Source organism: Callospermophilus lateralis, chromosome 2 (genome assembly GCF_048772815.1).
Source record: "Callospermophilus lateralis isolate mCalLat2 chromosome 2, mCalLat2.hap1, whole genome shotgun sequence".
In the NCBI taxonomy this organism is placed as follows: domain Eukaryota; kingdom Metazoa; phylum Chordata; class Mammalia; order Rodentia; family Sciuridae; genus Callospermophilus; species Callospermophilus lateralis.
The window spans coordinates 192,329,683-192,354,553 of record NC_135306.1 but is presented as its reverse complement, the minus strand read 5'-3'; the positions used below and the strand labels follow the sequence as shown (position 1 = coordinate 192,354,553).

At 45.6% G+C, this 24,871-nt stretch overlaps 2 protein-coding genes across 2 annotated transcripts; one reads left to right on the top strand and one right to left on the bottom strand.

The window, feature by feature from the left end:
* Positions 1-1,516: 1,516 nt before the first annotated feature.
* Positions 1,517-13,213, top strand: Acp2 (acid phosphatase 2, lysosomal). Its single transcript, XM_076847156.2, has 11 exons — positions 1,517-1,641; positions 2,225-2,320; positions 2,958-3,044; positions 4,013-4,165; positions 4,271-4,369; positions 4,449-4,538; positions 4,977-5,109; positions 5,824-5,906; positions 6,018-6,124; positions 6,241-6,416; positions 8,205-13,213. The coding sequence occupies exons 1-11, from the start codon at positions 1,525-1,527 to the stop codon at positions 8,336-8,338; spliced, it is 1,275 nt and encodes a 424-aa protein (XP_076703271.1). The 5' UTR covers positions 1,517-1,524; the 3' UTR covers positions 8,339-13,213.
* Ddb2 (damage specific DNA binding protein 2) lies at positions 9,219-23,328 on the bottom strand. Its single transcript, XM_076847154.2, has 10 exons — positions 23,034-23,328; positions 21,546-21,682; positions 21,000-21,191; positions 14,834-14,979; positions 12,994-13,093; positions 12,726-12,903; positions 12,264-12,406; positions 10,113-10,277; positions 9,933-9,978; positions 9,219-9,626 (listed from the first exon to the last, which is right to left on the bottom strand). Exons 1-10 carry the CDS (start codon positions 23,152-23,154, stop codon positions 9,562-9,564), a joined length of 1,293 nt encoding a protein of 430 aa, XP_076703269.1. The 5' UTR covers positions 23,155-23,328; the 3' UTR covers positions 9,219-9,561.
* Between the last annotated feature and the right edge of the window lie 1,543 nt (positions 23,329-24,871).

Here is a 24,871-nt window from a genome sequence, read left to right as displayed (position 1 = left end):
AAAGTACTCTGGAGCTACCAAATATAGTTTAGCAAAGCATTTTGAGTAGCCTGCATGCAGTTTGCAGCCTGTAAGAAACAGCCCATTACAAAGACTATTTAGCTGGGAAGAGAAAATTGAATTTGAATTCATGCTTCTGAACCATGTAAACTTTCTGAACCATGTCACTTGCCTCTCTTAGTTTTTTCCTAATTTGTAAAATAAGAGGACTAGGTTAGATCAGGGATTCAGAGATGCTGGTTTATAAAGCTATGAAGTGTCTTTGTGAAACTCTTGAGATTATAAGCAAAATTCTAATGTATGTTTTATATGTGTGAACATTTTTATGGAAGGCAGAGGGCTAAATTTTCATCCAATTCATAAAGGGGCTTGTGACTGAAAAAGGTTAAGAGCTATTTGCCTACCTAACCTTCTTATCCTATTTACTCCTCAGCCTCCTTCATGACATTTCTTGAAGTAAAGTTTAGATGTGTGTGTGTTGAATCTGGGGTCTTAGAGCAAGATAATAACAGTTCTGATCAGTTTTATTTGTCAATGATGAGGTGAAGTTGCGTCTAGTGGGCAGATCTGAATCAAAGCATCCCAAGGGTCTATGATCTATCCCTCAAAACTGTGTCACTCCAAGCTCAGAGTCACAACAAAGTCCTAAGGCCAAAGTGGCGGCACCTGAATCCTAAGAGACAAAGCCAAGAGGGTCTCCGATTCTGCAGAAACCCCACCTACTTTTACTCTATATTATGTGCCTGCCCCAAAAATCTCTCTCCAAAGGTCTGAAATTCTCCTTTATGGATTCATTGGTTTGGGTTTGGAAAGTCTGAACATCCCGCGCAACCCAACTCCTTTGGGAAGAAGTATGACGTCTTGACTCTAAACTGAAACTTGTAAGTAAACTAGAGGAAAGACAGGGAAAGCACTGGAAAAAGCAAGTGAGAGGGCTTCTGAAGCTTTGCTCCGGGCAGGCATGAACAGTAGACTACACTGGGACCAACCTCAAGGGCACAGGGAGTCCAAAGGGCTGTTTACACGTTTTGCCCTGCACCTCTCCCGGGAAATGCGGACCGAGCCAAGGCTCAAACTCCACCCGAAGGCCAGGGGCGTGGTGAGGGACGCCCCATATTTCCCTACCCTTCGCTCCAATTCAGCACTCTCGGGCTCTGGGATCAGGACCAGCTGCACCCCGGCCTGAGGGGGCGCTCGCTCTCCAGGCCACGGCCCCGCCCAAGGCAAGTGCCACCTTAGTACGGGAAGGGGCAGCCCTGACCCCGTGTGCTCTTTACCAAGACTAGGTCTTCAAGCCCTTTTGCCGCGCAATGTCGCCCTACATTCCTACGTGTGTCCGCCACTGCCAGATGGCGAAACTCCTCTACGTATTCCCTTCCAAATTCTACCATCCCTGCTCCCCACCCCTTAGTAAGATGGCGGCGAGCGCACTTCCGGCGTGTGTCCTTTCGTGTGTGTCCGGGCGGCTGCAGCTGGTGCCACTCAGCACGTTCCGCCCTCTTTGCGCGCACACACACTAGAGCGATGATGGCCGGCAGGCTGCACGGCTGGAGCTGGGCGGCTTTTCTCCAGCTCCTTCTTGGCATGAACCTGATGGTGATGCCACTCACCCAGGCCCGGAGTCTGCGCTTCGTTACCTTGGTAATGGGCGACAGTGTCACCAGAGGGTTTGCTAGAGCTAGAAGGGCAAAGGCCTGCTGGGAGGGAGGGGCAGGGCTTGTGATGGGGGTCGAGGACTAGAGAAGATCTGGTTTAGTAGACCACTGGCCTGGGGAGCTCGAGGGGCTGGGTTCAGAATTGATGTGGAGCCCTGGGTCATTCTGGGGGGCAGGGCGTTCTGGTAAGGAGTTCTGTATCAGCAGGTAGGTGGGATGAGTCTTCTCTGGGACAAGGATGTGATTAAAAGGTTAAGAGACTCGCCAATAAAGACGACTTTGGTGATTTTTTCCCCCTTCAGTTTTACCCACTGAAAGCATTATTCTCACTGTTTTGTTTTTGTTTTTGTTTTTTTCTTCCCACTTGTGACTTTGGCTTCCCCATGGTCTCCAGTTACATTGCTTAGTCAAGTTAGCATCCTCCTGAACTCTGGTTTTTTGCAGTGGGTAGTAGTGAGGCTTCCCAGAGAGAGTGAGGCTCCCTTTCCCCAACTCGGGGCAGAGGTGTGCTCTGTGTTCCTATCAAGGAGACCCTTCTGACCTGTAGGCAAATCATTTTGTTTCCTCAGCTTTACCGACATGGAGACCGTTCACCAGTGAAGACATATCCCAAGGACCCCTATCAGGAAGAGGAATGGCCTCAGGGGTTTGGTCAACTAACCAAGGTGGGTCAGAAGCCAGCTCGCCCTCAGGATTAGCTGTAGAATGAATAACCTTTGGCCAGGCGTGGTGGTGTCACAGTTCTGTAATCCCAGTTACTTGGGAGGTGAAGGCAAATGATTGCAAATTCAAGGCCAGCTTGGGCAATTTAGTGAGACTCTGTTTCAAAATTTAAAAATAAATTAAAAAGATCTAGGGATGTAGCTCCCTGTTTGAGTGCCCCTAGGTTTAATCCCCAGTACTGGAAATAACAACAACAAATGAATGACCTCTGGAGCAGATTACAGAACTTGGGGCCCCCTAAACTGCCAGTTCCCACATGGGTATTGACTGACCATATTTTTGTTGTTGTTGTTTTTGTGATGCTTGGAGATTGAACCCAGGGTCTCACATGTGCTAAGTACACACTCTACTACTGAGCCACATCCCCAGCCTTGACTGAGTTTCGTAACCTTACATTACTGTATGCCTAGGACAATGCCACGTATAGCTGGCCACTTAATAAATGACTCCTGGGATTAAAATAGCCCATTCCTACTTCTAGCCAGAAGTATACTTATAAAGCAACAGCATCTAAAATCCATAGGGTTTATAAACCATTCCTTCCCTCTGAATCCTTTTAACCCTTGGACTTGCCCACAGGAAGGGATGCTACAGCACTGGGAGCTGGGCCAGGCTCTGCGACAGCGCTACCATGGCTTTCTAAACACCTCTTATCACCGTCAGGAGGTAAGCATGGGAACTTAAGTGACAAGAGGAATGGGATCTATTCTCATTCTTTTCCTTCAGAAAGCTGAGGATTAGGCTGAACACTCTGGCCTTCCTCCTGCATTTTTGGTCATGAGACATCTAAGAACCATCTAGAACATACTCCTGGAGGCTCAGTTGCCCCTGCTTGGTTGGAAAGAGGCAAGACTGATCAAGCACCCAACTCAGACTTAAGGGCCTGGAAAAGTTGTTTTTGGCTGTGAAGTAACAGGCTTTCCCTCCAAAACATATTATTGAGTACCTTCTGTGCTAGTGTTTTGCATACAGTTGTGCACCACACAGATACAATGTCTGTTCCACAAAGCTAAGAGTATACTGGGGGTATCAGATGATAAACCAGGAAGACAAGGTAAAGGGAACAGGGAAGAGTGGCACAGATGCTGCTCCTCAGCTCCTCTCCCCACTCGAGAGATGGTGGTAGCTATAGCTGTTCCTCTGGTTACCACTCTCAGCACAGCTGTCTCAAGAGTCTATACATTTTATTTGTTCCCTGAGGCCCAGCTTTATCCTGAGCTTGCCTTTCCCCAGCTTCTTCCCCATTTTCAGAAACCCTCTCTCTGTTCCTTATTTTTCCCCACCCCAATCTCTGAGCCAGTTTATAGAGAATGAGACTCTGCAGACACCAGAGTATCAGAATGAGAGTATTCAGAAAGACCAGGGACAGCCTACTACTGACTAAGCACTTTTGACTAGGAAGAAGGGACATTTGCACTAGAGCTATTCCCACAGTCTGAGTTCTTCACACAGTGCTGATAGTCCCAGCTGATATTTGGGGCCTTGAGGGAGGGAAAGGCAAAAGAAGGGGATGATGGTGGGTTTATAATTTCTGGGTGGCCATCAAAAACAAGTTCTCTCTTTGGGGCCCCAGTGAGGGGCCAGAGTGCCCCTACATGTATACACAGGTGAGACTCATGTTGCCATCTCTGCAGGTGTATGTGCGAAGCACGGACTTTGACCGTACTCTCATGAGTGCTGAGGCCAACCTGGCTGGACTCTTCCCTCCCAATGGAATGCAGCGCTTCAACCCTAACATATCATGGCAGCCTATTCCTGTTCACACTGTGCCCATCACTGAGGACAAGGTAAGACTGGCCAACCCTTCCCTGGAAGGGCAAGGGGGACAACTGTGGCCATGGGATTGCTGGTCTCAGACTTCTCTGCCTCTCTTTCCTTCCTTTGGCCTGCAGCTGCTGAAGTTTCCATTGGGCCCGTGTCCGCGTTATGAGCAGCTGCAGAATGAGACTCGGCAGACACCAGAGTATCAGAATGAGAGTATTCGGAATGCAGTGAGTGGGGGCTGAGCCGGAGGTCATCAGACTGCTCTTTCCCCAGAGCAGGACTGATCCCCTAATTCATTTTTCATAGCAATTTCTGGACATGGTGGCCAATGAGACAGGACTTACAGACCTGACTCTGGAGACTGTCTGGAATGTCTATGACACACTCTTCTGTGAGGTGAGCCCACAGAGGTGCCCAGTGGGATTACCTCTCTCTCCCCCTCAGCAGGCCCAAGTCACCAGGATGGTAGAACACAATGCCTGAATACCACCATGCCCACTGGGGAGGTCCAGCAAGCTGCTGCCTGTGAAACACGGGAACTTCCCCCACGGATGAAAAGTCTCAGAGTGGGAAATATTTACTAGTGGTCAGCAGTTCCTACTCCTCTCCACCCAGGGCTCTTGTGGTATCAGGCGCCTTTCTGCTGAATCTTGCTCTTTGTGCCTGAGCTTCCTCTCCTGTGTCCTGCAGCCCCAACACGGCCTGCCATTCCAGCCCCTCCGCCTCACCTCCCCTTCCCTCACACACAGGCACCTTCCCTCTGGGGAAGAGAGCTGCCCCCAGAGAAGCTCTGGCCTAGGCCTGGGGAGTTAACCTGCCCCATACAATACACAGCAAACCCATGGGTTACTCCTGCCACCCTGGGCCTCACCCCAAACCATGCAGCGTCTGAGCCAGCTAAAGGACTTCAGCTTCCGCTTCCTCTTCGGGATCCATGAGCAGGCAGAGAAGGCCCGGCTTCAGGGGGGTGAGTGACAAGGACAGCATGTCACTCCCCTCCACATTGAAAATCTGCTATGGGGCTGCTCATGAAATAGTCTCTTTCAAAACCAGGTTTCCCCCTTGTCTTCCCTTTTAGTCATCCAGCTGTCTCAACACCTAGCCCTGTGACCAGTCAGATTTACATGCTTCTTTTTTGTCATACTTACTAAATTTCACCCATGTCAGAAGACCTTCCCTCCCCTGACTGAATACTTCCTCCAGAGAACTGCTAGGGCTATTTTGAGGGAAGACTGAGAATAATACTGTGCCAGCTTCCATGCTACAGCACCCAAGAGTGTGCCAGCTGTCGAGTCTTTGACACCTCAGTAGTTTTCAGAACCTACATATGGCAGTCACCCTGGCATGGAGCCACCATTTTGTGTGTTGTGGAGCAGTCTTAAGTTTACATTTTGTTCCACACTGGAGTAATCAAACTGGGAAGGGCCTCATAGCTCACTGATGAAGGGGCAGCTTTCTTCATCTTTGTTTAAGTATAGATACCTTGTTTTATCTTGCTTCCCTCTGTAAATTTGAAAGTTCTTGGAGGGCAGGGAGTGGTTTAGAGTTCTGACATGGGCCTTGTGAACCTGGGTTGGTGATTAGAACCAGGATTAGCAGAGCTTGAGAGGAGCAAATGGGTCTGATCCAATGATAACGATGGCAGCTCTAGCCAGTGACACTGAGGACTTTTCTTCTTCAGGAGTCTTGCTGGCTCAGATACGGAAGAACCTGACCCTAATGGCAACTACCTCCCAACTCCCTAAGCTGCTGGTGTACTCTGCGGTAAGATCCTGAACTCCCCAGCGTGCTGACACCAAGCCAGTGGTTGGATTTCATCTCTACTCAGTGCCTGGGGGTGTTGGGGAGCAATGCTGATGGCCATCTCTCTCACAGCATGACACTACCCTTGTTGCTCTGCAAATGGCACTGGATGTCTACAATGGTGAACAAGCCCCCTACGCCTCCTGCCACATATTTGAACTCTACCAGGAAGATAATGGGTAAGTCGAGCTACCAGCGTGACCTCTGGAGAGGCACTCAGGTATGGCTGGGGGCAGCCCAAGGACTCATTTACAGGTATGGTGAGTAGTTCCCATCGCCTGCTGTCAACCCCCAGGAATTTCTCAGTGGAGATGTACTTTCGGAATGAAAGTAAGGCGGCCCCCTGGCCACTGATCCTGCCTGGCTGCCCTCATCGCTGCCCACTTCAGGACTTCCTTCACCTCACAGAGCCCGTTGTGCCCAAGGACTGGCAGCAGGAATGCCAGCTGGCGAGCAGTACTGCAGACACAGGTGAGCTGCTGCCTGCCTCTGTGCTAGTCACATCCCAGGTCACATCCACAAATCTTGAGGGAGCTGTCACACTTCCAGTCATCTTACTACATCTCCTTGGACATTTCCCTCTTCCACCCTGAGAAATTTTACCCCTTCTTCCCACTCCACCTTCAGGGGATGCACTCACTTATATCACTGAGAAATTAGAGCAGCCAGGAGAGAGCACTCGTTCTCCCACCCTCAGACCTACGGGCTCACAGTTGGCTTTAGCCAGGAAGCAGGGGCAGCTGCTCCACTTTGGATCCCTCGCTTCTGCTCTTCACGAGGACCTCTGATACCTCAGTGTTCCCTTCTTTCCTGGATAGTCGTATCTCAGAGCCTAACAGAGACCCCTGAAGCCCATTCCTCCAGCTCCCCTGATTCATTTGAGGGTAGAATTCATGGAAAAGTTGCCTAGACTCTGGCTTTACTTCCTCACTACTTGTTCTCTCCAAGTGACATTAGATAGTCTCATGTCACCTTCCACTGCACTGAAGCCACCCCTGTCAAGGTGACCAGTACTTAGCTTCTCTCCTCTCAGCAGCATTAACATACTTGATCACTCCTTCCTTATACACTCCCTTGGGGCCAGAGGTGTACCTCAGTAATAGAGCATTTTTCCAGCATGTGAGAAGCCCTGGGATGATCCCCAGCACTGCCAAACCCTGCCACTGCAAGGTGGGAAAAAGAACTTTCTTGGTTTCTCCTGGTTTTTCTCCTACTTATAGGCTTCCCTCCCCACTAATAAAACGATGGCCCCCAGCTTTTCCCAGCCCTTTTCTTATTTATCCTGACCCCTGAAATGATCTCAGCCTCGTGGCTCCCATACACCATCTCCATGCTAAGTCCTGTTCTTTATGTTATGACTTGCAGATGCGTGACATCTTCTCTGGGCTAAACTCATGTCCAGCTGACTTGAAGTTTCTACATGGACGTCCGATGGGGCTTTTGGGTTGACATGTCTAAAACCAGATGCTCTTCCCCTCAAATCTGCTCTTCCTCCAGGCTTCCCCATTTTAGTAAATGCCTAGGCAATATTTTTCTCATAACCCACATCCAGCCTACTAGCAGATCCTGTCAGCTTAGTCTTTCAGGTGCATGCTCTTCCCTCCTTAGTCCATGCCATCAGCTCTTGCCTGAATTGAAAAGTCTCTGGTTCTATTCATATCTGTGTTGATCTCTCATCACGTCAGAATCTTCCAGTGGCTTCCTAATCCATAGAGAATGAAATCCAAGTTCTCGACAGGACCTCCCGGCCCTCCTTAGCCTGGTCCTCTGCCCCATCTCCTACTTGCCCCTTGTTTACTTTGTCCAGTGAGACTGTTTTGCTTATCTTGGAACATGCCATGTTTATTCCCATATATTGGGGCCATCTTAGTTGCTTCCTGACCCCTACTCTGCTCTTATATCTTTGTCTCACTCGTTGTCTGGTCTGACTTCTTCATTGATGCCTTCCCTGACTGACCTTCTTATAGCACTTATCACTAACCTGTCATTCCTACCATTTGCTTGTTTATTGGATCTTTCCTCCTAAAACGTGAATTTGGCCTGGGGATGTAGCTCAGTGGTAGAGCACTTGCCTCCATATGTGAGCCCTGAGTTTGATCTCCAGCACTGGGAAAATAGAACCCATGTGCTAGATATAAACTCCATGAGGGCTGCCTGTATATCCTCTGTTTGTCAGAACAGTACCTGGCATATGGTAGATGCTCAACATTTGTTGGAAGAATGCTAACTTTACCTTTCTCTTCCCCTCCCCCTGCCCAGAGGTGATCGTGGCCTTGGCCGTCTGTGGCTCCATACTCTTCCTTCTCATAGTGCTGCTCCTCACCGTCCTCTTCCGGATGCAGGCCCAGCCTCCTGGCTACCGCCACATTGCAGATGGGGAGGACCATGCCTGACAACCACTCAGCCCCCTTCCCTCTGCCTCCTAGGGGAGGTGGGCTGGGCCCTGTTCCTGACTGTTACTGCTCCTCAGCCTATGGACAGGAGACCCTGGGTTGGGCCTCCTTAATTACACCAGCCCAGACGAGAAACTGTGGCTCGGCTTGGCCCACGGTACCTGTTCACTCAGCATTCACATGCCTGATGTTCACCAAGTACTGTGTTGGACATTGGCTTTCTTCAAACAGGATTTGCCTCTTCCATATTCCCCAAGGACCTGAGATGTAGACAAGCATTCGGGTTTCACTCAGGACCTGGGATAAAAAAAACTGAAGGAGTCGGTGCTTGATCCGCCTTGCTCTTCCACCAAGCCCTGCTCTTTATCTTCCAGCCTGGAGTCTTTGGCAAATGGGTCACCGGACATCATCTTGCCTCTCAGTGCTTATTTAGAGGGAAAAATTGCACAACTCTGGGGGTACACAACATTTGCTACCAAGGACCTGGATTCCCCAACAACCAGCCAACCAAGTTTTCCTTTGTCCAGCTGAAGCTACCATTAGTCTCAATGGTTCAGGCACTTCTGTCACCCCTTGATGACTTGAGCAGGTCTGGAAGGGGGTTTGTATTATACTGGGGAGGGAGTTGGGGGAGGTGGGAGGGAGCAAATCATATAGAATCATGAAAATACTCCCTCAGCTGGATTGGGCTCTCCAGGGACCTGAGGTAAATGTAGGTGGTGAACTGGATAGCTCGACTAGCACAGAATAAGGCTGAGGTAGCTCCCGGAGAATGAAGTTTTGGACTGTGAATGCTGGTTTTGTGCCTTTTTTTCATTTCTGAGACTCCAGTACCCCTTTGACCAGGTCAGTGCCATATCTACTCAGAAGCTCAGTTGGATTTGGTTTTATTGGCCTTGTCAATAGTGAGTACAAACCAAAAAAAAAAAAAAAAACACGCCCTGATCACTCAGCCACCACCTATCAGAAAGGAGAAAAGTACTTTAGCTTCAGGGTAAGCTTGGCTCCAGGCTAGATATAACAGGACTCTTAGGGCAGCTGGATCACCCTAAGTTTCTGGAGCTGTCAAAAGCAGTAACATTCCAATGTCCCAGTCCCCGTCCCACAGTGCCCGTCTTCAATCCTAAGACTTGGATACTTTTGGCCCGGTAACAGGTAGCTGCCTCTTCATAGCACTCATTTCCATTTGTGGCCTTGTAGCTGTTGCTTTGCCCACACTTTCTTCAATGTGTCTCATTTTCATCCCACGGCTTAGCCTCCTCCTGGCTCCAAATGAGAATGTGATAACCTAGAAGGAATAAGAACAGTCTGACTTGAACCTTCCACTATCAGTCTGAGAGCTCGGGGCTGGTCCAAGGAACCTAGGTCTTGGTAAGGAAATGCTAGGAAACTAGACAGCAACCAGGCATTGCCATGACCATGACAATGCATGAGGGAAGAGGGTCTGGGCCAGAGAGACCACTGTATCCCAGTCATCTTCACTGGCTACTGCCCTGAGGTGAATGTGGAAGGGCTAAATTGAGCTTAGCTTGCACTGAAACTTGGGAAGTAGTATTGGGCTTAGCCACTCTGAGATATACCTGCTTCTACTCACCCATGGCAGAGGCCAGCGTGTCCCCTATGGGGTTGAACTCGTTGAGCTGCAGAGACAAGAGTATCAACATGAAGAGAGGGTGAAGGTATTGGTAGAGACAGAAGGGCACAAAGGACTAATTTCTGCTGAGGTGTGGTGAATTCCTGCTTCCCCCCCATCATTTGAGTGCCCAAGCCTCACCGAAATGATACCAGAAGATTCTGGGTCATAAAGCTGACACATCATCTTCCCAGAGCTTCCATCAAACACATCAATCGTCCTTAATTCATAGGGGGCACAACTTTTGAAATTAGGATCTGGATATCGTCCCACAACAATGAGGTTGTACCGAGGATGCCAGGTTGCCTAGGAAATGGAGAGGTTGGCCACAAAATTAAATACAGAACCTCGTTAAGAGGGGCATTAAAAGTATTCTTTGTGGGGCTTGGGGTGTAGCTCAGTGGTAGAGTGCTTGACTAGCACATGTGAGGCCCTGGGTGTCATCCCTACTACTGCAAAAACAAACATATTCTTTGCCACTAACAAGCCTGTAACATAACTAATGGGAAGTAAGATTTATTTGAAATTACAAGGATGGTTTTCAACTGTGTGTGCATCTACCTTTGCAAATTTTTAATTTCTAGGTGGCCTCCCTTGCCTTTAAGACACTTTCATACCTTTAATCTCTTTTGCATGTCTTCAGATAATTTCAACTGATAAATGTGGTTTTCTTGTTTTCTTTCAGTGCTGGGGATCAAAGTCAGGGCCTCATGAATGCTAGGGAAGTACTGTACTACTAAGCAACACCCCCAGTGCTTGATAAGTGTTTTATTTATCAGCTTGGCCCAGGCATTAACCTAGGAAGTGATCCTATAACAAAGCAAAAAGCCTCTGGTGACCAAAACCAAATAGGATGTAAGTTCTAACATAACCCCACTATTAAACCTCCTCTAGACACACGAATAAGAGTATAAAATTGATAGTGATGCCAAGTAAAGTGGCACCTGTCTGTAATCCCAGTCACTCAGGAGCCTGAGGCAAGAGAAGTTTGAGGCTAGCCTGGGCAATTTAGCAAGACCTGGTCTCAAAATAAATAAAAATGGCTGGGAATGTAGCTGAATGGTAGAGTGACCCTGGGTTCACTCATTCCCAGCACCAAAGTAGGATAGGATAGGGTAGAGTAGAGTAGGGTAGGGTAGAGTAGAGTTTGGTAGGCTAGGATAGAAAAAATTACTAATGACTAAAAAATGAGAGGAAACCCATTTTCTCCAATTTGCCTTACCTGAAACAAATCTGATATTCGCTGGAATGACAGAATTGGATTTTTTTTTTTTTTTTTTGGTACTAGGGAATTTGAACCAGGGGTGCTTTACCACTGAGTCACATATCCCACTCCCCCTTTTTTAGTTATTTATTTTTATATTTTATTTGTATTTTTATGTGGTGCTGAGGATAGACCCCAGTGCCTCACATATGCTAAGCAAGTACTCTACCACTGAACTACAACCCCAGCCTCCTCGGCCTTTTTTATTTTTTGAGATAGAGTCTTACTAAGTTGCTAAGAGGCTTGCTAAGTTTCTGAGGCTGGCCTTGAACTTGGAATCCTCCTGCCTAAGACTCTGGAGTTGCAAGGATTACAGTTGCCACCACACTTGGGTCATGGAGGTTTTGAAGGAGGAAAGACATGTTTGTAAGAAGGAGGAAATGGATATGCAGTAGCTTGGAAATAAGTCACTAACAAATCACAGATGAGAAACTGGCCTGGCAGAATATAAGAGAGATGAGGACAAATTATTATTAGCAAGAATACCAACTGCTGGATGATTCTTGATGTTATTTATTACTGGATTTGACATGGGGTACTAAATCATCATTACTAAGTACTCACCAGGTGCTAGGCATGGTGTCAAGTGCTTTAAGTATATTGATTCATCCTCACAACAACCCTATCAGTTAGATACTAGTATTCCCTTTTTACAGATGAGGAAACGGAGATCCAAATTGGGAAAGTAAGGGACTTATTTCTATTATTAGAAGCCACCTAAACCTGCAAGACAAACTAAGAAGGTGAAGGTTAGTTTGTGGATCAGCTGCATACACATGTAACTGCAACAGGACAGAACAGAGGGTCAGTATCATAGAAAACGCCCAGTCAGATCAGGATTGGGCTGAAAAGAACTCAGAAAAATAGCTTGTCAGAGATACATGAACAAAATTCAATAAAATGGAATCACAGGAGTGAGAGAGAACCAAAGGGTTAAGAGTCTGCTTTTATCAGAATAAGAAGAGATCTGGGATTGGGCAGACCTTGTCTGCCCCAGTGATCACAGCTGTCTTCCTTCCATCACTCACCTTGATGGGTGTTAGGTGCTGGAAGTGACGGTGAGGGTGTGGGATCAGGTCCAGGGGACAGTCCCACTGGGAAGCAGAGTAAATCCGGATCTCACTCTTCTGATCAGTGGTCAGGAGCCGGGCTCCATCAGGGCTGAAACAAGCTGGCAAAGTAAAAAGCCCCTGAGCTGACAGAACTCAAGCCCCTTTTATCCTGGCCTTTGAAGGTCTTCTCTTGCAGGGCACCCTGTCTCTCACTCTTCTCTAGATGGGTGGCAGAGAGAGGTGAATTGGCTGTGAACAAAAATATAGAAACTCAGCAGCCAATGGAAAGGGCCAGAGCCAGAAGAGTTCCTAGATATCAGTTTGGTAGATGCTATGAGGGTAAAAGTCTGACCTAGCACCTTCTAAACTTTGAGAAAGAACCCCAGCAGTGGTGGGATAGGCAGGGTCACAGGAAAGCTGAGACGTGGGCTGCCGTACCTGAGTTGACAGGATGCCTGTGTGGCAGCGAGTAAAGGAAGCTGGCTTTCCCTCTAATCTGGCGCAGGTCCCAGAGTTTTACTGTTTGATCTACGGAAGCTGTGGCCAGTAGCCAGTCACAGCAAGGGTTTAGAGCCAGATGGGTCACTTTCTTTTTGTGCATTCGGAGATTCCAAAGCTGCAGAAGAGAGCCCGGTTCAGGTGGGGACACAGAACTGAGTCAGGGGCAAGGGAGGGACAGGGAGGACCTTGGCTACAGAGAACGCACCTCCTTGCCATCTGTGTTCAGCAGGATCACATGCCCCACGTTGTCTCCTGTGACCACCATTCGGCTGTTGGCAGACACATCCAGGCTGCAAAACCAGACGCTAAAGGGAAAGACTGTGCCATCAGACTCTTGGGGCCTGAGACAGGTCCATTTATTCACTGTTACAGTTCCAGTGTCTAACCCACAGTGGCATTCAATAAATAAATTGTTGAATGAATAATTGTCTTGCCATGGATCCCCAGTGAGGAACACTCAGACTTGTCACCTTCCAGAATGAATGGGGTACTAGGGTTTAGAAATGTACCCTGTTAACTGCTGGCCCCAGCATCCTGGGCTAGAAAGTCAATGACTTCATATTCATAAGGCAAGTCCCAAGGCTAGCTTGCCTAAGACTGCCCAGGTTCTAAAGAAGCCTCATTTCCTGTTCTCTTCTCCATCACTTGGTAGAGGGAGATGGTAGATTGGGGCCAAAAGAGATGACAAACCAAACAGGAATTCTCCAGCTTTGTTCCTCATAGCTGTCTAGAAATGAACGTCTGCCCCCTTCTGAGCATTTAGGGAAAAAGCACACACAATCCAGAAGCTCTTCTGTGGATGACTTGAGGATGAGGGCTTTCTTTGGGAAGGGTTCTTCATGGATCCCAATTCCCAGCCAGGAGAGCTCCAATTCACATAGTTCTTCTGAAGCCATCAAATTCAATCCACATGGCCTTTTTTTTCTTGATGTTTATTTTTCAGTTTTAGGTCAACACAATTTTATTTGTATGTGGTGCTGAGGATTGAACTCAGTGCCTCATGCATGCTATTCAAACACTCTACCACTGAGCCACAACCCCAGCCCAAACCACATGGTCTTTTGCCACCCTTGCCGACTATCTGTAAGTGGAAGGGCTTCTTGGGAAAGAATAACCTGGAGCCTTGTGTCCAGTCACCTGTCATGATGGCTCATGTACTTCTCACCGTGTGGGGTAGCTCAGGATAACACCTAATGTTATTTAGACTCTACATCCTCACTAATTCCTTAGGGAGCAGTCAGAGTCATGCCTTGGGCTGGAAATCAAAGTAACTTACATTTTCTAGTTTCTCCAGCCATTTGCTCTTAGGAGAGGATTGTATCCATTTAAGCTTCCACCAAGGAGCTGGCCAGGTCATTACACTCTAGTGAATGAAGGGCATTAAAATTTTCAGTTCTTAGTTCTTGTTTCACTAAGAGGCTTTCTAGGCCCTGTCAACTTGTCATGTGAGAGTCAAGGTCTAGTGCAATATGGGAATGAATTATAGAAGAGCTGAAGTCAGGCTGGGGATATGACTGATTGGTAGAGTGCTTGCCTAACACATATGAGGCTCTGGGTTCGATCCCCAGCACCACCAAAAATCAAAAAACAAAAATTGCTGAAGCCCTTCCTTCACTAAGAAGGGCTGAGGTTCTGGAACACCTTCCCAAATCAATAACCCACCTGGACCAAGGTCAGAAAATTTAAAGAGTTTGAGGAAGAAAAGGAAGGGAAGGAGTGGGAGAAAGTGGCTAACACCTTCCCTTTCTTCCATGTACCAGCTCTGAGTAAAAAAAATGGGACTAAGATGCTCTCGCCAGTTTGTGGGTGTTGTGGCGCACAACTATAACCCCACTATTCAGGAGACTAACAAGGCAGGAGAATCAAGGCTAGCCTGGAACTTGACAGTGAGACCCTATCTCAAAATAAAGAGCCAAGGATATAGTAGTAGTACTGTACCCCTGGGTTCAATCCCCAGCACGACCCCCCATAATTATATAAGATACCTTCGACATAATGACACCTGAAGTTTAGAAGCTCTTTCCCTTACTAGTTAAACTACTCACTTGCAGGTATCTGAGCTGGTAAAAACTCGGACAGTGTTGCCTTTAAAGTCTTGCAGCCTAGTTGTTCCCTCCATTGAGGAGGCAAAAAACTGGTTGGTATTGAGAAGGTTAAACTTCAGCGCAGTGATGCTCCCTCCAGCTCCAATCTAACAGAAGGAAGGAAAAAGTCAGTGAGTGATGATGGACCAGGAAGTGAGGACCTAGGCCTGGGTAAGCATACCCCACTCCAACTGAGCCTGGCCAGCTGAGACACCTGGACAGCAGGATGCTCTCCACAGTCTTCTTTGAGACTTTAGTTATATAGTTTTATTTTATACTTTAAATTAATATATGGTAAATATGACTTTTTAGTATAGAGTTCTATGAATTTTAACACATACAGATTTGAATTACTACCACAAAAATCAGGATGCAGAACAGTTCTATATCACCCCAGAAAACGCCCTCATAAGGGAGGTGGGGTGTCATATGCCTATAATCCCAGCTACTCTGGAGGCTGAAGACAGGAGGATTGCAAGTTTGAGGACAACCTGGGCAACACAGCAAGACCTTGTTTTATTTTTATTTTTTAATACCTTTATTTATTTATTTATTTTAGGTACCGGGAATTGAATTCAGGATACTCCACCACTGAGCCACATCCCCAGCCCAATTTTGTATTTTATTAGAGACAGGCTCTCATTGAGTTGCTTATCACCTCACCATTGCTAAGCCTGGCTCTGAACTTGCGATTCTCCTGACTCAGCCTCCTGAGCCACTGGGATTACAGGCATGCACCACCACACTCAGCTAAGACTCTTTTTAAAAATAAAATAAAAAGGGCTATGGGTATAGCTTAATGGTAGAGCATTTGCCAAGTATGCACGAGGCCCTGGGATCCCCAGAACTATAGAAATAAATAAATGAATACGTAAAAACATTAATAGCTTTGTCTTATTAAGTGCTCAATTTATAGCAGGCACTGTTTTAAGAACTTTTTATTTCCAAGAGCTCCTTCTCCACTTCTGCCTTATGCTGCTACTATCCAGCAGGATAGGCAGGAACAAGATCTCCTACACAACAAGCACTGAACTAACCCAACACACTAACTGGCACACCTCCCTGCTCTACAGAACATTCTAATCAGTGCCAACGGTCTGCCAAATTCTCACTGCTAGTACCGCAATCTTCTGTTCCTACCAGCTCTCAGGCTTCACTATTTCATGTCCTAGGACACCACAGTGTACCACTGTCCCTTGCCCCTGCATGCATGGATGCTGCTCTCCTTACCCTACTTGGGTGCTGACTCTATTGCTAAGATGCCACTCTGTCACCATCTGAAATGACACCCACCTCCACTTCATAGGCCCCAGCACCTGACACCAGGCTACCATTCTTCCCCACTATGTAAGTCTCTCTTGCTGGACCCTACTTAATAACTTTTGGTTTGAAGTGTTCAGGAAAGTAAGGAAAGAGGAAGATGAGGAAACGAAAGAAGAGCTATTAGTCCTAAATTATCCACTGACTAGAAAACCGGGAATAATTCCCAAGCTTATGAGACAAACGTAACCTTGATGCTCAAATCTGACAGGGACGTATTACACACACAAAAATCTCTGGCCAAGTGGCTCAGGAGGCTAAGACAGGATTGTGAGTTCAAAGCCATCCTCAGCAAAAGTGAGGTGCTAAGTAACTCAGCAGTGAGACCTTGTCTCTACATAAAATACAAAATAGGGATTGGGTTTCGGCTCAGTGGTTGAGAGCCTCTGAGTTCAATCCCTGGTACCCAAACAAAAACAAACAAAATCTCTGGCTAATTTTACACCCAAACACAGATGCAAAAATCCTAAACAAAATATTAGCAAACTCAATGCAGTAATATTTGTAAAGGATAAATATATCATGACCAAGTTGGGTTTATTCCAAGGTTGGGTTAAATGATTAAAAATTAGTCAAGCATCAAATGAAACAATCCATAGAGTGAAAAAGTAATTTATGAAAAGGGAGAAAATTTTTCCAAGTTATAAATTTTACAAGAGGTTATAATATCCAGAATATATTTTTTTAAATTCCCACAACAACAACAAAACCCCTAAATAACCCAACTAAAACTAGGCAAAGGACTTGAGTAGACATTTTTCCAAACAAGATAAACAAGAAGTCAAAAAGCATATGAAAAATGCTCAGTACCACTAATCATTAAGCAACTTAGCAATACCCTGTGTCTCAAAATAAGGGCTGGGGATTTGGCTCAGTGATTAAGCACCCCTGGGTTCATTTCCAGAACCAGATAAATAAATAAAATTTCTGAAACCTTTCATTATTCATTTTGCCACTCTCTCCCCTCCCATTATCTTTTGTTTTCTTTTTAAAAATTTTTTGGATGTTGATGGACCTTTAGTTTATTCATTTATTTATATGTGGTGCTGAGCATAGAACCCTCACAAATACTAGGCAAGTGCTCTACCACTAAGCCACAGCCTCCTCCGATTACCTTTTGATTTCTCTTTGCTCATTATACAAAGAGAAAAATATCAAATAGCTACTCATCCCTTCACCTTCCTACAGACATAAACACTCGTTGCATTCCATGTGCTGGGGATGCACAAGGCCCTGAGTTCAATCCCCTGCACCACACACACACAAAAAAAACCATCTTTCAAAGATTGTCACCCTACAACCCAGCTATTCTACTCCTAAGTATTTACCCAAAAGGAAAACATGTCCATAACAAGTACTTATACATGGATGGTCATAGCAGCTTTATTTGTAGGCATCAAAAACTGAAAAAAAAATCCAAATGTTCTTCAACAGGTGAATGGATAAATTATAGTAACTGTTATAATGGAATACTACTCAAAAAGAAAAACAAACTACTGATACACATAAAAATGTAATCTCAAATTATTATACTGAGTGAAAGAAGTAAGACCAAAACAAACATATATTACATATTCTATGATTGCATATATATAAAGTTCTAAAAAATAATAATTAATCTATAAGGATAGAAAGCAGAGCAGTAGTTTCCAGGGGACAGAACCAAGGGTAGAAAAGGATGGATTATAAATGGGCATTAGGAAACTTCTGGGAATGATAGATATGTCCATTATTTTAATTATGGTGATTGTGTGTACATATGTCCAAAACTCAAACTGTTGACTTTAAATATGTAGTTTACTATATATACCACAATAAAAATAATATTAAAATAAGAAAAACTCCAGGCCCAAGTGAATTTGAAGTGAATTCTACAAAAATTAAAGGGAGAACCAATATCAATTCTATCTACACATTTTTCCAGAAAATAGAAGCAGAGGGAATACTTTCCAACTCCTTTTATGAGGTCAGCAGTATCCTGATACCAAAACCAAAGGCATTACAAAAAAACAAAATTACAAGATATTTTTAAATGGTCTTCCTCTGGTATGGTATAATTAAACAAGAATATTTGATGTAAGTAAATCACATCAGATTCTATGATAGAACATTTATGTAATAACAGAAATAGGAGAATAGAATGGCTGGGGCTGGGGCTCAGTGATAAAGCACTTGCCCATCACGTTGTGAGGCACTGGGTTCGATCCTCAGCACCACATAAATAAATAAAATAAAAGTATTGTGTCCATCTACAACTAATACAATACATTAAAAAAAAGTAATGGGAGAATGAATTGTGTAACACTATATACATGAACAAAGACATGCTGAAAATGGGAGTCTGGGATCATATTTACTTTATTCTTTATACTTTACTCTTACTCTTTGAATTTTTATGTTAAACATAAATTGTATAAGAATAGCCAGGCATGGTGGCACATGCCTATAATCCCAGCAGCTTGGGAAGCTGAGGAAGGAGGATAGAAAGTTCAAATCCAGCCTCAGCAACTTATCGAAAAACTAATCAATTCAGTAAGAACCTGTCTAAAAACGGCTGGAGGGCTCAGTGACAGAGCACTTGCCTAGCATGTGTGAGGTACTGGGTTAGAGCCTCAGCACCACATAAAAAAAATAATTAATAAAGGTATTGTGTCCAGCTACAAGTAAAAATATTTTTTTAAATTTATTTTAGGGGCTGGGGTTTTAGTTCAGTGGTAGAGTACTTGCCTGGCATGTGCGGGGCCCTGGGTTCAATCCTCAGCACCATATATAAATAAATAAAATAAAGGTATTTAAAAAAAGTTTTAAAAAATTTATTTTAAAAAAAAAAAAGGGTTGGCTGGAGATGTGGTAAATGCCCCTGGGTTCAATCCCTGGTACCAAAAAAAAAAAAAAAACAAAAAAACAAAACCCAAAAAACACAACATAAATTGTGTAAGAATAAAGTAAAGCTGTCTTCATTTTGAAAATGTAATATGTGTTCCCTAACCAAGGGGCCTGAAAAATATGACAAGCACAGCCAAGGTCAGATAACTTAAGTAACAAAATGTGGCATGGTTGATCCCCTAGTAACTGGTCTCAAATCAACTTTCTGCTGTTCACATCTGGGATAAAAAATACATTCTCTAGATCAGTATACCCTTCCTTTATGCCAAGCTAGCTCCCCACAAGTCACAAAGTTCAAATGCCCAGGTCAACCTCTGTGATGGCATAAGGCAACTTTAGTTACATGCACATAATAGCAAAAGGTGTCATCAGGAGCTAGGGATGTAGCTCCACTGCTAGACTGTACTTAGCACACACAAGGTATTTGGTTTGTTCCCTAGCACCACAGAAAAAAAAACTGTGATGCAAAAAAAAAAAAAAAAAAAAAAAAAAGCAGCCAGCCTCAGTCTGGCACAAGTTCAAAGTAGCTGTCATTTCCCTTTTAGTTGGGACCCACCTTCCCCTATATCTTAGACTGCTTCTTACCACCTCTAGGCTTAACCAAATTTCTCTATTTTCATGTCCTAGATTCTTGGAAAAAAATAAAACTCTTTTTGCCAAGTTCTTAGTTCTGACTTCAATTTAAAGCTCCCTTCCTAGTGGTCACCTGCCTTATTAGAGGGGCAGGCAGGAAACCCAACAAGTTCTGTCCTCGACAATTCTCTGGCAGGCTCTCCTTTGGCTTTTGACACTTGTTTTCTTTAACAACCATTTCATACCTTGAATCGCAACCTCCCACGCCTGTCTAATCTGGCCTTTTTGAATGGGCTGTTCCTCAAACCCTTCCATTTATGAGATCTCATACCAGATTTCCCTTCATTTCCTCCAACTCTAAACCAGAGCTGAAGCTGGGCATGGTGGCACATGCCTATAATCCCAGTGATGGGATGCTGAGGCATTGAGAATCATGAGTTCAAAGCCAGCCTCAACAAATCAGCAAGGCCCTAAGCAACTCAGCAAGATCGTCTCAAAATAAAAAAATAAAAAGGGCTGGGAATGTGGCTCAGTAGTTAAGCAACCTTGAGTTCAATCCCCAGTACCAAAAAGAAAAACACAAGAACAGTTGAAAAGTGGGGAGCTGATGTTCAATCCAGCTCAGATGTGTGCTCAGTTAGTCCCAACATTCAAAAAGTATAGCAAATGATTACACAATTTACTTATTGCCATTGAACTTCCCAGCTACTGGGGAGGCTGCACACCTAAGCCCAGTAGTTTGAGACCAGCCTGGACAACATAGTGAGACCCTGTCTCCAAAAACAATTGATTAAGATGGTAAATTTTGCCGGGTATGGTGGCAAGAAAGACAAAGTCCCTTCCCTTATAGAGTCAACTTTCCAGTGGGTAAATACACACAAAGAAACACAGTATTTTCAGACACCAATAAACATTTGAGGGGGAACGTGAAGCAGGAGAGTGATCAGGTGGGGTAGGGTCTACGTTCTGAGTAGGAGAGACAGTGAAAGCCTCTTTGAAAAGGTAGATTGAGAAGAGACCTGAAGGATAATAGGGAGTCAATCATAAGAAGCCCTTGGGAAAAGCACGTCAATCAAAGTTTCAAGAACAGAAATAGCTGGTGTGGCTAAACACAGAGTGAAAGAAAAGACAGACCTAAGAGATATGGACTTGGTGATCATTAAATCTATACCTTTGAATATCTCAAGGGCAGGCATTCAATAAATATTTGAGTTCATTCCCATTTATATGTTTAAAAGTGCCCAGTTACTTTTGATCCCAAACATCTGGCTACTTGATGTCAACATTCCTTTCATTCCTTCATCAAATAACTCTTCAGTACTACCATCTGGCACCTGGAACTGCTTACCCCTTTAATGAAGGTGGGTTTTTCCTTTATGCCAAAGTTCCAGAGCATGATATCTCCCCCTTTGGAACCCACAGCCAGGGTGCTGGGATGAGTCGGGTGCCATGCCAAGGATGTAGCCCTTCTGTCAAAGGGAGCAGCCTTTTGGAATATCCGGTAAGAAGCCAGAGAGTGCAAAAAGGACTGCTGAAGACCCTGACACAGAGAAAATAGAATTAAGTTGACTTGAAACCTCTGTAAACTACCAATCTCTTGGCTCCTTCATAGATGAGTCTTAGAGTCAAGTCTTCCCACCAAAGGAAAGCTGCCTGGCCCTGTGCATGAAAATATCTGCGTTGTACATGAACTACAATGTAGTGTATTCCAGCTGAGACCTTTACAATGTAAGATTTTTCTCCCTGGAATGCCTAGAAGGCCAGATGGAAGGGTCAGGGTGATCTGATCACTCTGACAACCTGCTAAACCAACCCAATATCTAGTGTTGGAGTGTCCAACAGTAAAAAAAGCATCATGCAAATCCTTGAGCACTTCAGCTAGGAAATGCCTCACCTGCTGTAGTGATGGCCAGGCAGCTTTGCCCAACTTATACTGGTGGAGGGCCCTGACGATGCTGCTGCTTGGTGGCGGGACCTGCAGGCTAGCCAACCCCGCCCAAAGGCAGCCTGAGTCATATCTCCTGCTAGAACCTGCCAAGAAGAACAGACACATATTTTCCTCTCTGATCTCAGGGAAGGTTTTTCAGCTGAAATCCTATAAAGAAAGCCTTACTGTTTCATTCAGCGTGGCCAATCTGTCACATCACTTTTCTATAGTCTGTTTAGTCCCATTCAGCACAAGAAAGAAGAGAGGAGTAGAAGCTCACTCCTTCCCCAAACTCCCCCAAACACTAATTTTTAAGTGAAACTAAATATGATTTTGCAGGGTTCCTGAGAGCTGAGCCAAACAAATACATAAGAATAGCTGGGTGTGGCAGCACATACCTCTAATCACAGCAACTGGGGGGTGGGGGCAGAGGCAGGAAAACAGCAAGTTTAGGGCTAGCCCAGGCAACTCACTTAGTGAGTTCCTGTTCTCAAAATTTAAAAAAAAAAAGGGGGGGGGGCTTGGGGTGTAACTCAGTAGAGGGCTTGCCTAGCAAATGTGAGCCCCTGCGTTCAATCTCTAGTGCCATTAATCAAAAAGAGGAAGAGGAAGAAGAAAAAAGAACATTTTCCACTGTGGGGATGAGTGCTAATCTTAAAATCACATAAAATGCACAATAAAAGGACAGCACAGAAGCAGTGACTGTTTAGGAAAAGTTTTTTTTGTTGTTGTTTTTTTGAGGGGTGTTGGAATGGAACCCAGGGCCTGGTGAGCTGGCATGCGCTTTACCACTGAGATGCATTTCCAAAAAAAAGAAGCATCTTTAAATCCTGTATTACAATAATGTTGAGGTGACAATGTATTAGTTTCAAATTCTATTGGTTCTCCTGGAAACCAGCAGGATTCATACAGTCTGGAATAGCTCTATATTTTAAAAAGGTTATTTGGGGGAGGATGTTAAACAATAAGAAAAAAGCAACTCTGGATCGCCAGGATGTATTGTACCCAAACTCTAGACAACCAATTCTTTATTCTCATGGACAAAACCCACTTGGTTCACCCCCTAGTCTTTTGAGCCGCCCCTGCTCCTTATACTGCAGGTTGAAGCCTCTGAGAATGAGCTTTCTAAGGCAGGCAGGAGGGATGGATTGCGGGCTCTCGCAGCTGAAACCAAGGACATACAGCTAAAGGCCCTGTCGAAATGCAGCAGCGGGCGAGCCAGGAAGGCTAGAATTATTCCTAGGACCTACAGGAACGTGAAAGCCCATCGGCTTCGTCCTGCCACCGGGGGGCGGGGATTAAGCTTAAACTCTCCGGCGCTGACAGACGCACCGCCCGGCGAAAAGCACCACCTGCGGCACCGCGACCTGGGGCTGCCTCAGAACCTAAGGGCGCCCGACCCCACGCGGGCCTCCCAAACTGCGGAAACATTAAAGCAGCAGGCATAGGCAGTACCGGAGCCCTTCACCCTGAGCTTCTTGGCCTCGGGCTCCAGCTCCCGGGGACTTCTCTTGCTCCGGAGGCGCGCCGCCACGTTGGGGGTCTTCTGGGCTTCCGGGCGTTTCCTGGGAGCCATCGCGTCCTCCGAGGGAAAGGCTACTATGCCCTACGCAGAGACCATGGAGGGAGGACTGAGAAGCTTCAGGGAGAGACAGGGCGGAAACTGGAAATCCCGCGCAGCCACAGGTAGCCGGGGGAAGCCAGCCTCCCGCCAAATACGCCACAGGCCGGTTCGCGTCGCGCCCCAGCCCCGCCCCCCTGGCCCCGCCCTTTCCGGGGAGGCGGGGCGCGCGGAGTGCGGGGACGTGCGTGGGAGGAGGGGCCGGCCCCTCCCCGCGCGGCGCAGGCCGCTGGCTTTTTTTCTCTGGCTTTCCCCTGGGCATTGCCATTGTGATGGCCCTGGCAAAACCTGGTGGCTTGTGTCTGAACACAGGCAAAGATAGGAACATTGTCCAGGCTACGCAATTGGCCGAACATCCCCTGTTGGGGCCAATCACAGCTCTAGCTTTGTTTTCTTCTTCTAGATAGATTTCATTAACGTCACTACGGAGATTAGATAAGAACGAGAAGTGTCGGTGTACTATCTACTGCGCAGTAGGGTGACTATAAATAGCGACAGTGTGCCTTATGTTTAAAAACACTAGCAGAATTTCCACCCAACACAAGTCAAACCCTATAAACCCTTTTGAACACCCTCTAACAGAGATGTCCCACCTTTCTGATTGAAAAGAGCAATAAACCCATGTACCTTTCAACAACAAGAGAGTGTGACCAGTGTGGGGGGAGAGGAAGCACAGGGATGGGGAGGAAGGGGCACCAAAAAGGTACACTTTAAATCAGCTTGGAGTAAAGAAGAGGCAATGTCAAGAAAGTCTTCCCAAAGACAGTGACACTTAAACTGAATCTTGAGAGATCGAGTGAGGGCAAGGGGAGGGCACTCCAGGCAGAGGGAGCAAGGGATACAAAGGCAGAAAAGTGACAGTGAGCTATAATGGATTCATGAGTAAGGGACATGTTCCTGCTTAATGCCAGATTTTCCCAGAATCCATTTTTGGATCAGGCAGATTTTCCATGGGTCAGAAGGAACTACATATGAGCAGTGGAAACCTGCCTGTTCACACATTTATTATGTATAATTTTGTTTGTTTTGTGGTACTATGGATTGAAAGGGGTGCTTTACCACTAAGCTCCATCCCCAGCCCTTTATTTATTTATTTTACTTTGAGATAGGTCTTGATAAATTGCTAAGGCTGGCCTTGAACTTTCCATCCTCCTTCCTCAGCCTCCCAGCCTAATACATATATTTGATAATGCTTATCCAATAAGGCATGAATGATGCAGCATTGCTCCAGTTTCATGTCATGGAAACTCTGTGCCATGAAACTCCATTTACAGATGTTTTGGTCCTGCTTGTGATAACTACTTTTGACATAAGGCATCACAAGGTAACTCATTCAAAAGCTGCTGGTGACAGCAAATGAAGGTCTCGTGTTCACACTGGAAGCTGGGCAGACCATGAGCATGACTCTAAATAATGCCAGTTTCTTTGATCTGCAAAACAATATGTGGCTTTATTGAAGTGTTTTCTGGAACAGATAATATAGTATAATAGAAAGAGCGTTGTACTTAGGCTATGTGATCTTGGGCTCATCATTTCGCTCTTCCATGCTTTAGTTTCCTTGTTATAAAATGAAAGAGGAGTAGCTGAGTGGGCCTCAGGATCCCTTTCAGTCTTGAATCTGTGATCTTGTGACTTTCTGTAAAAGTAGCAAAAACCAGCCTTCAACTCTTTA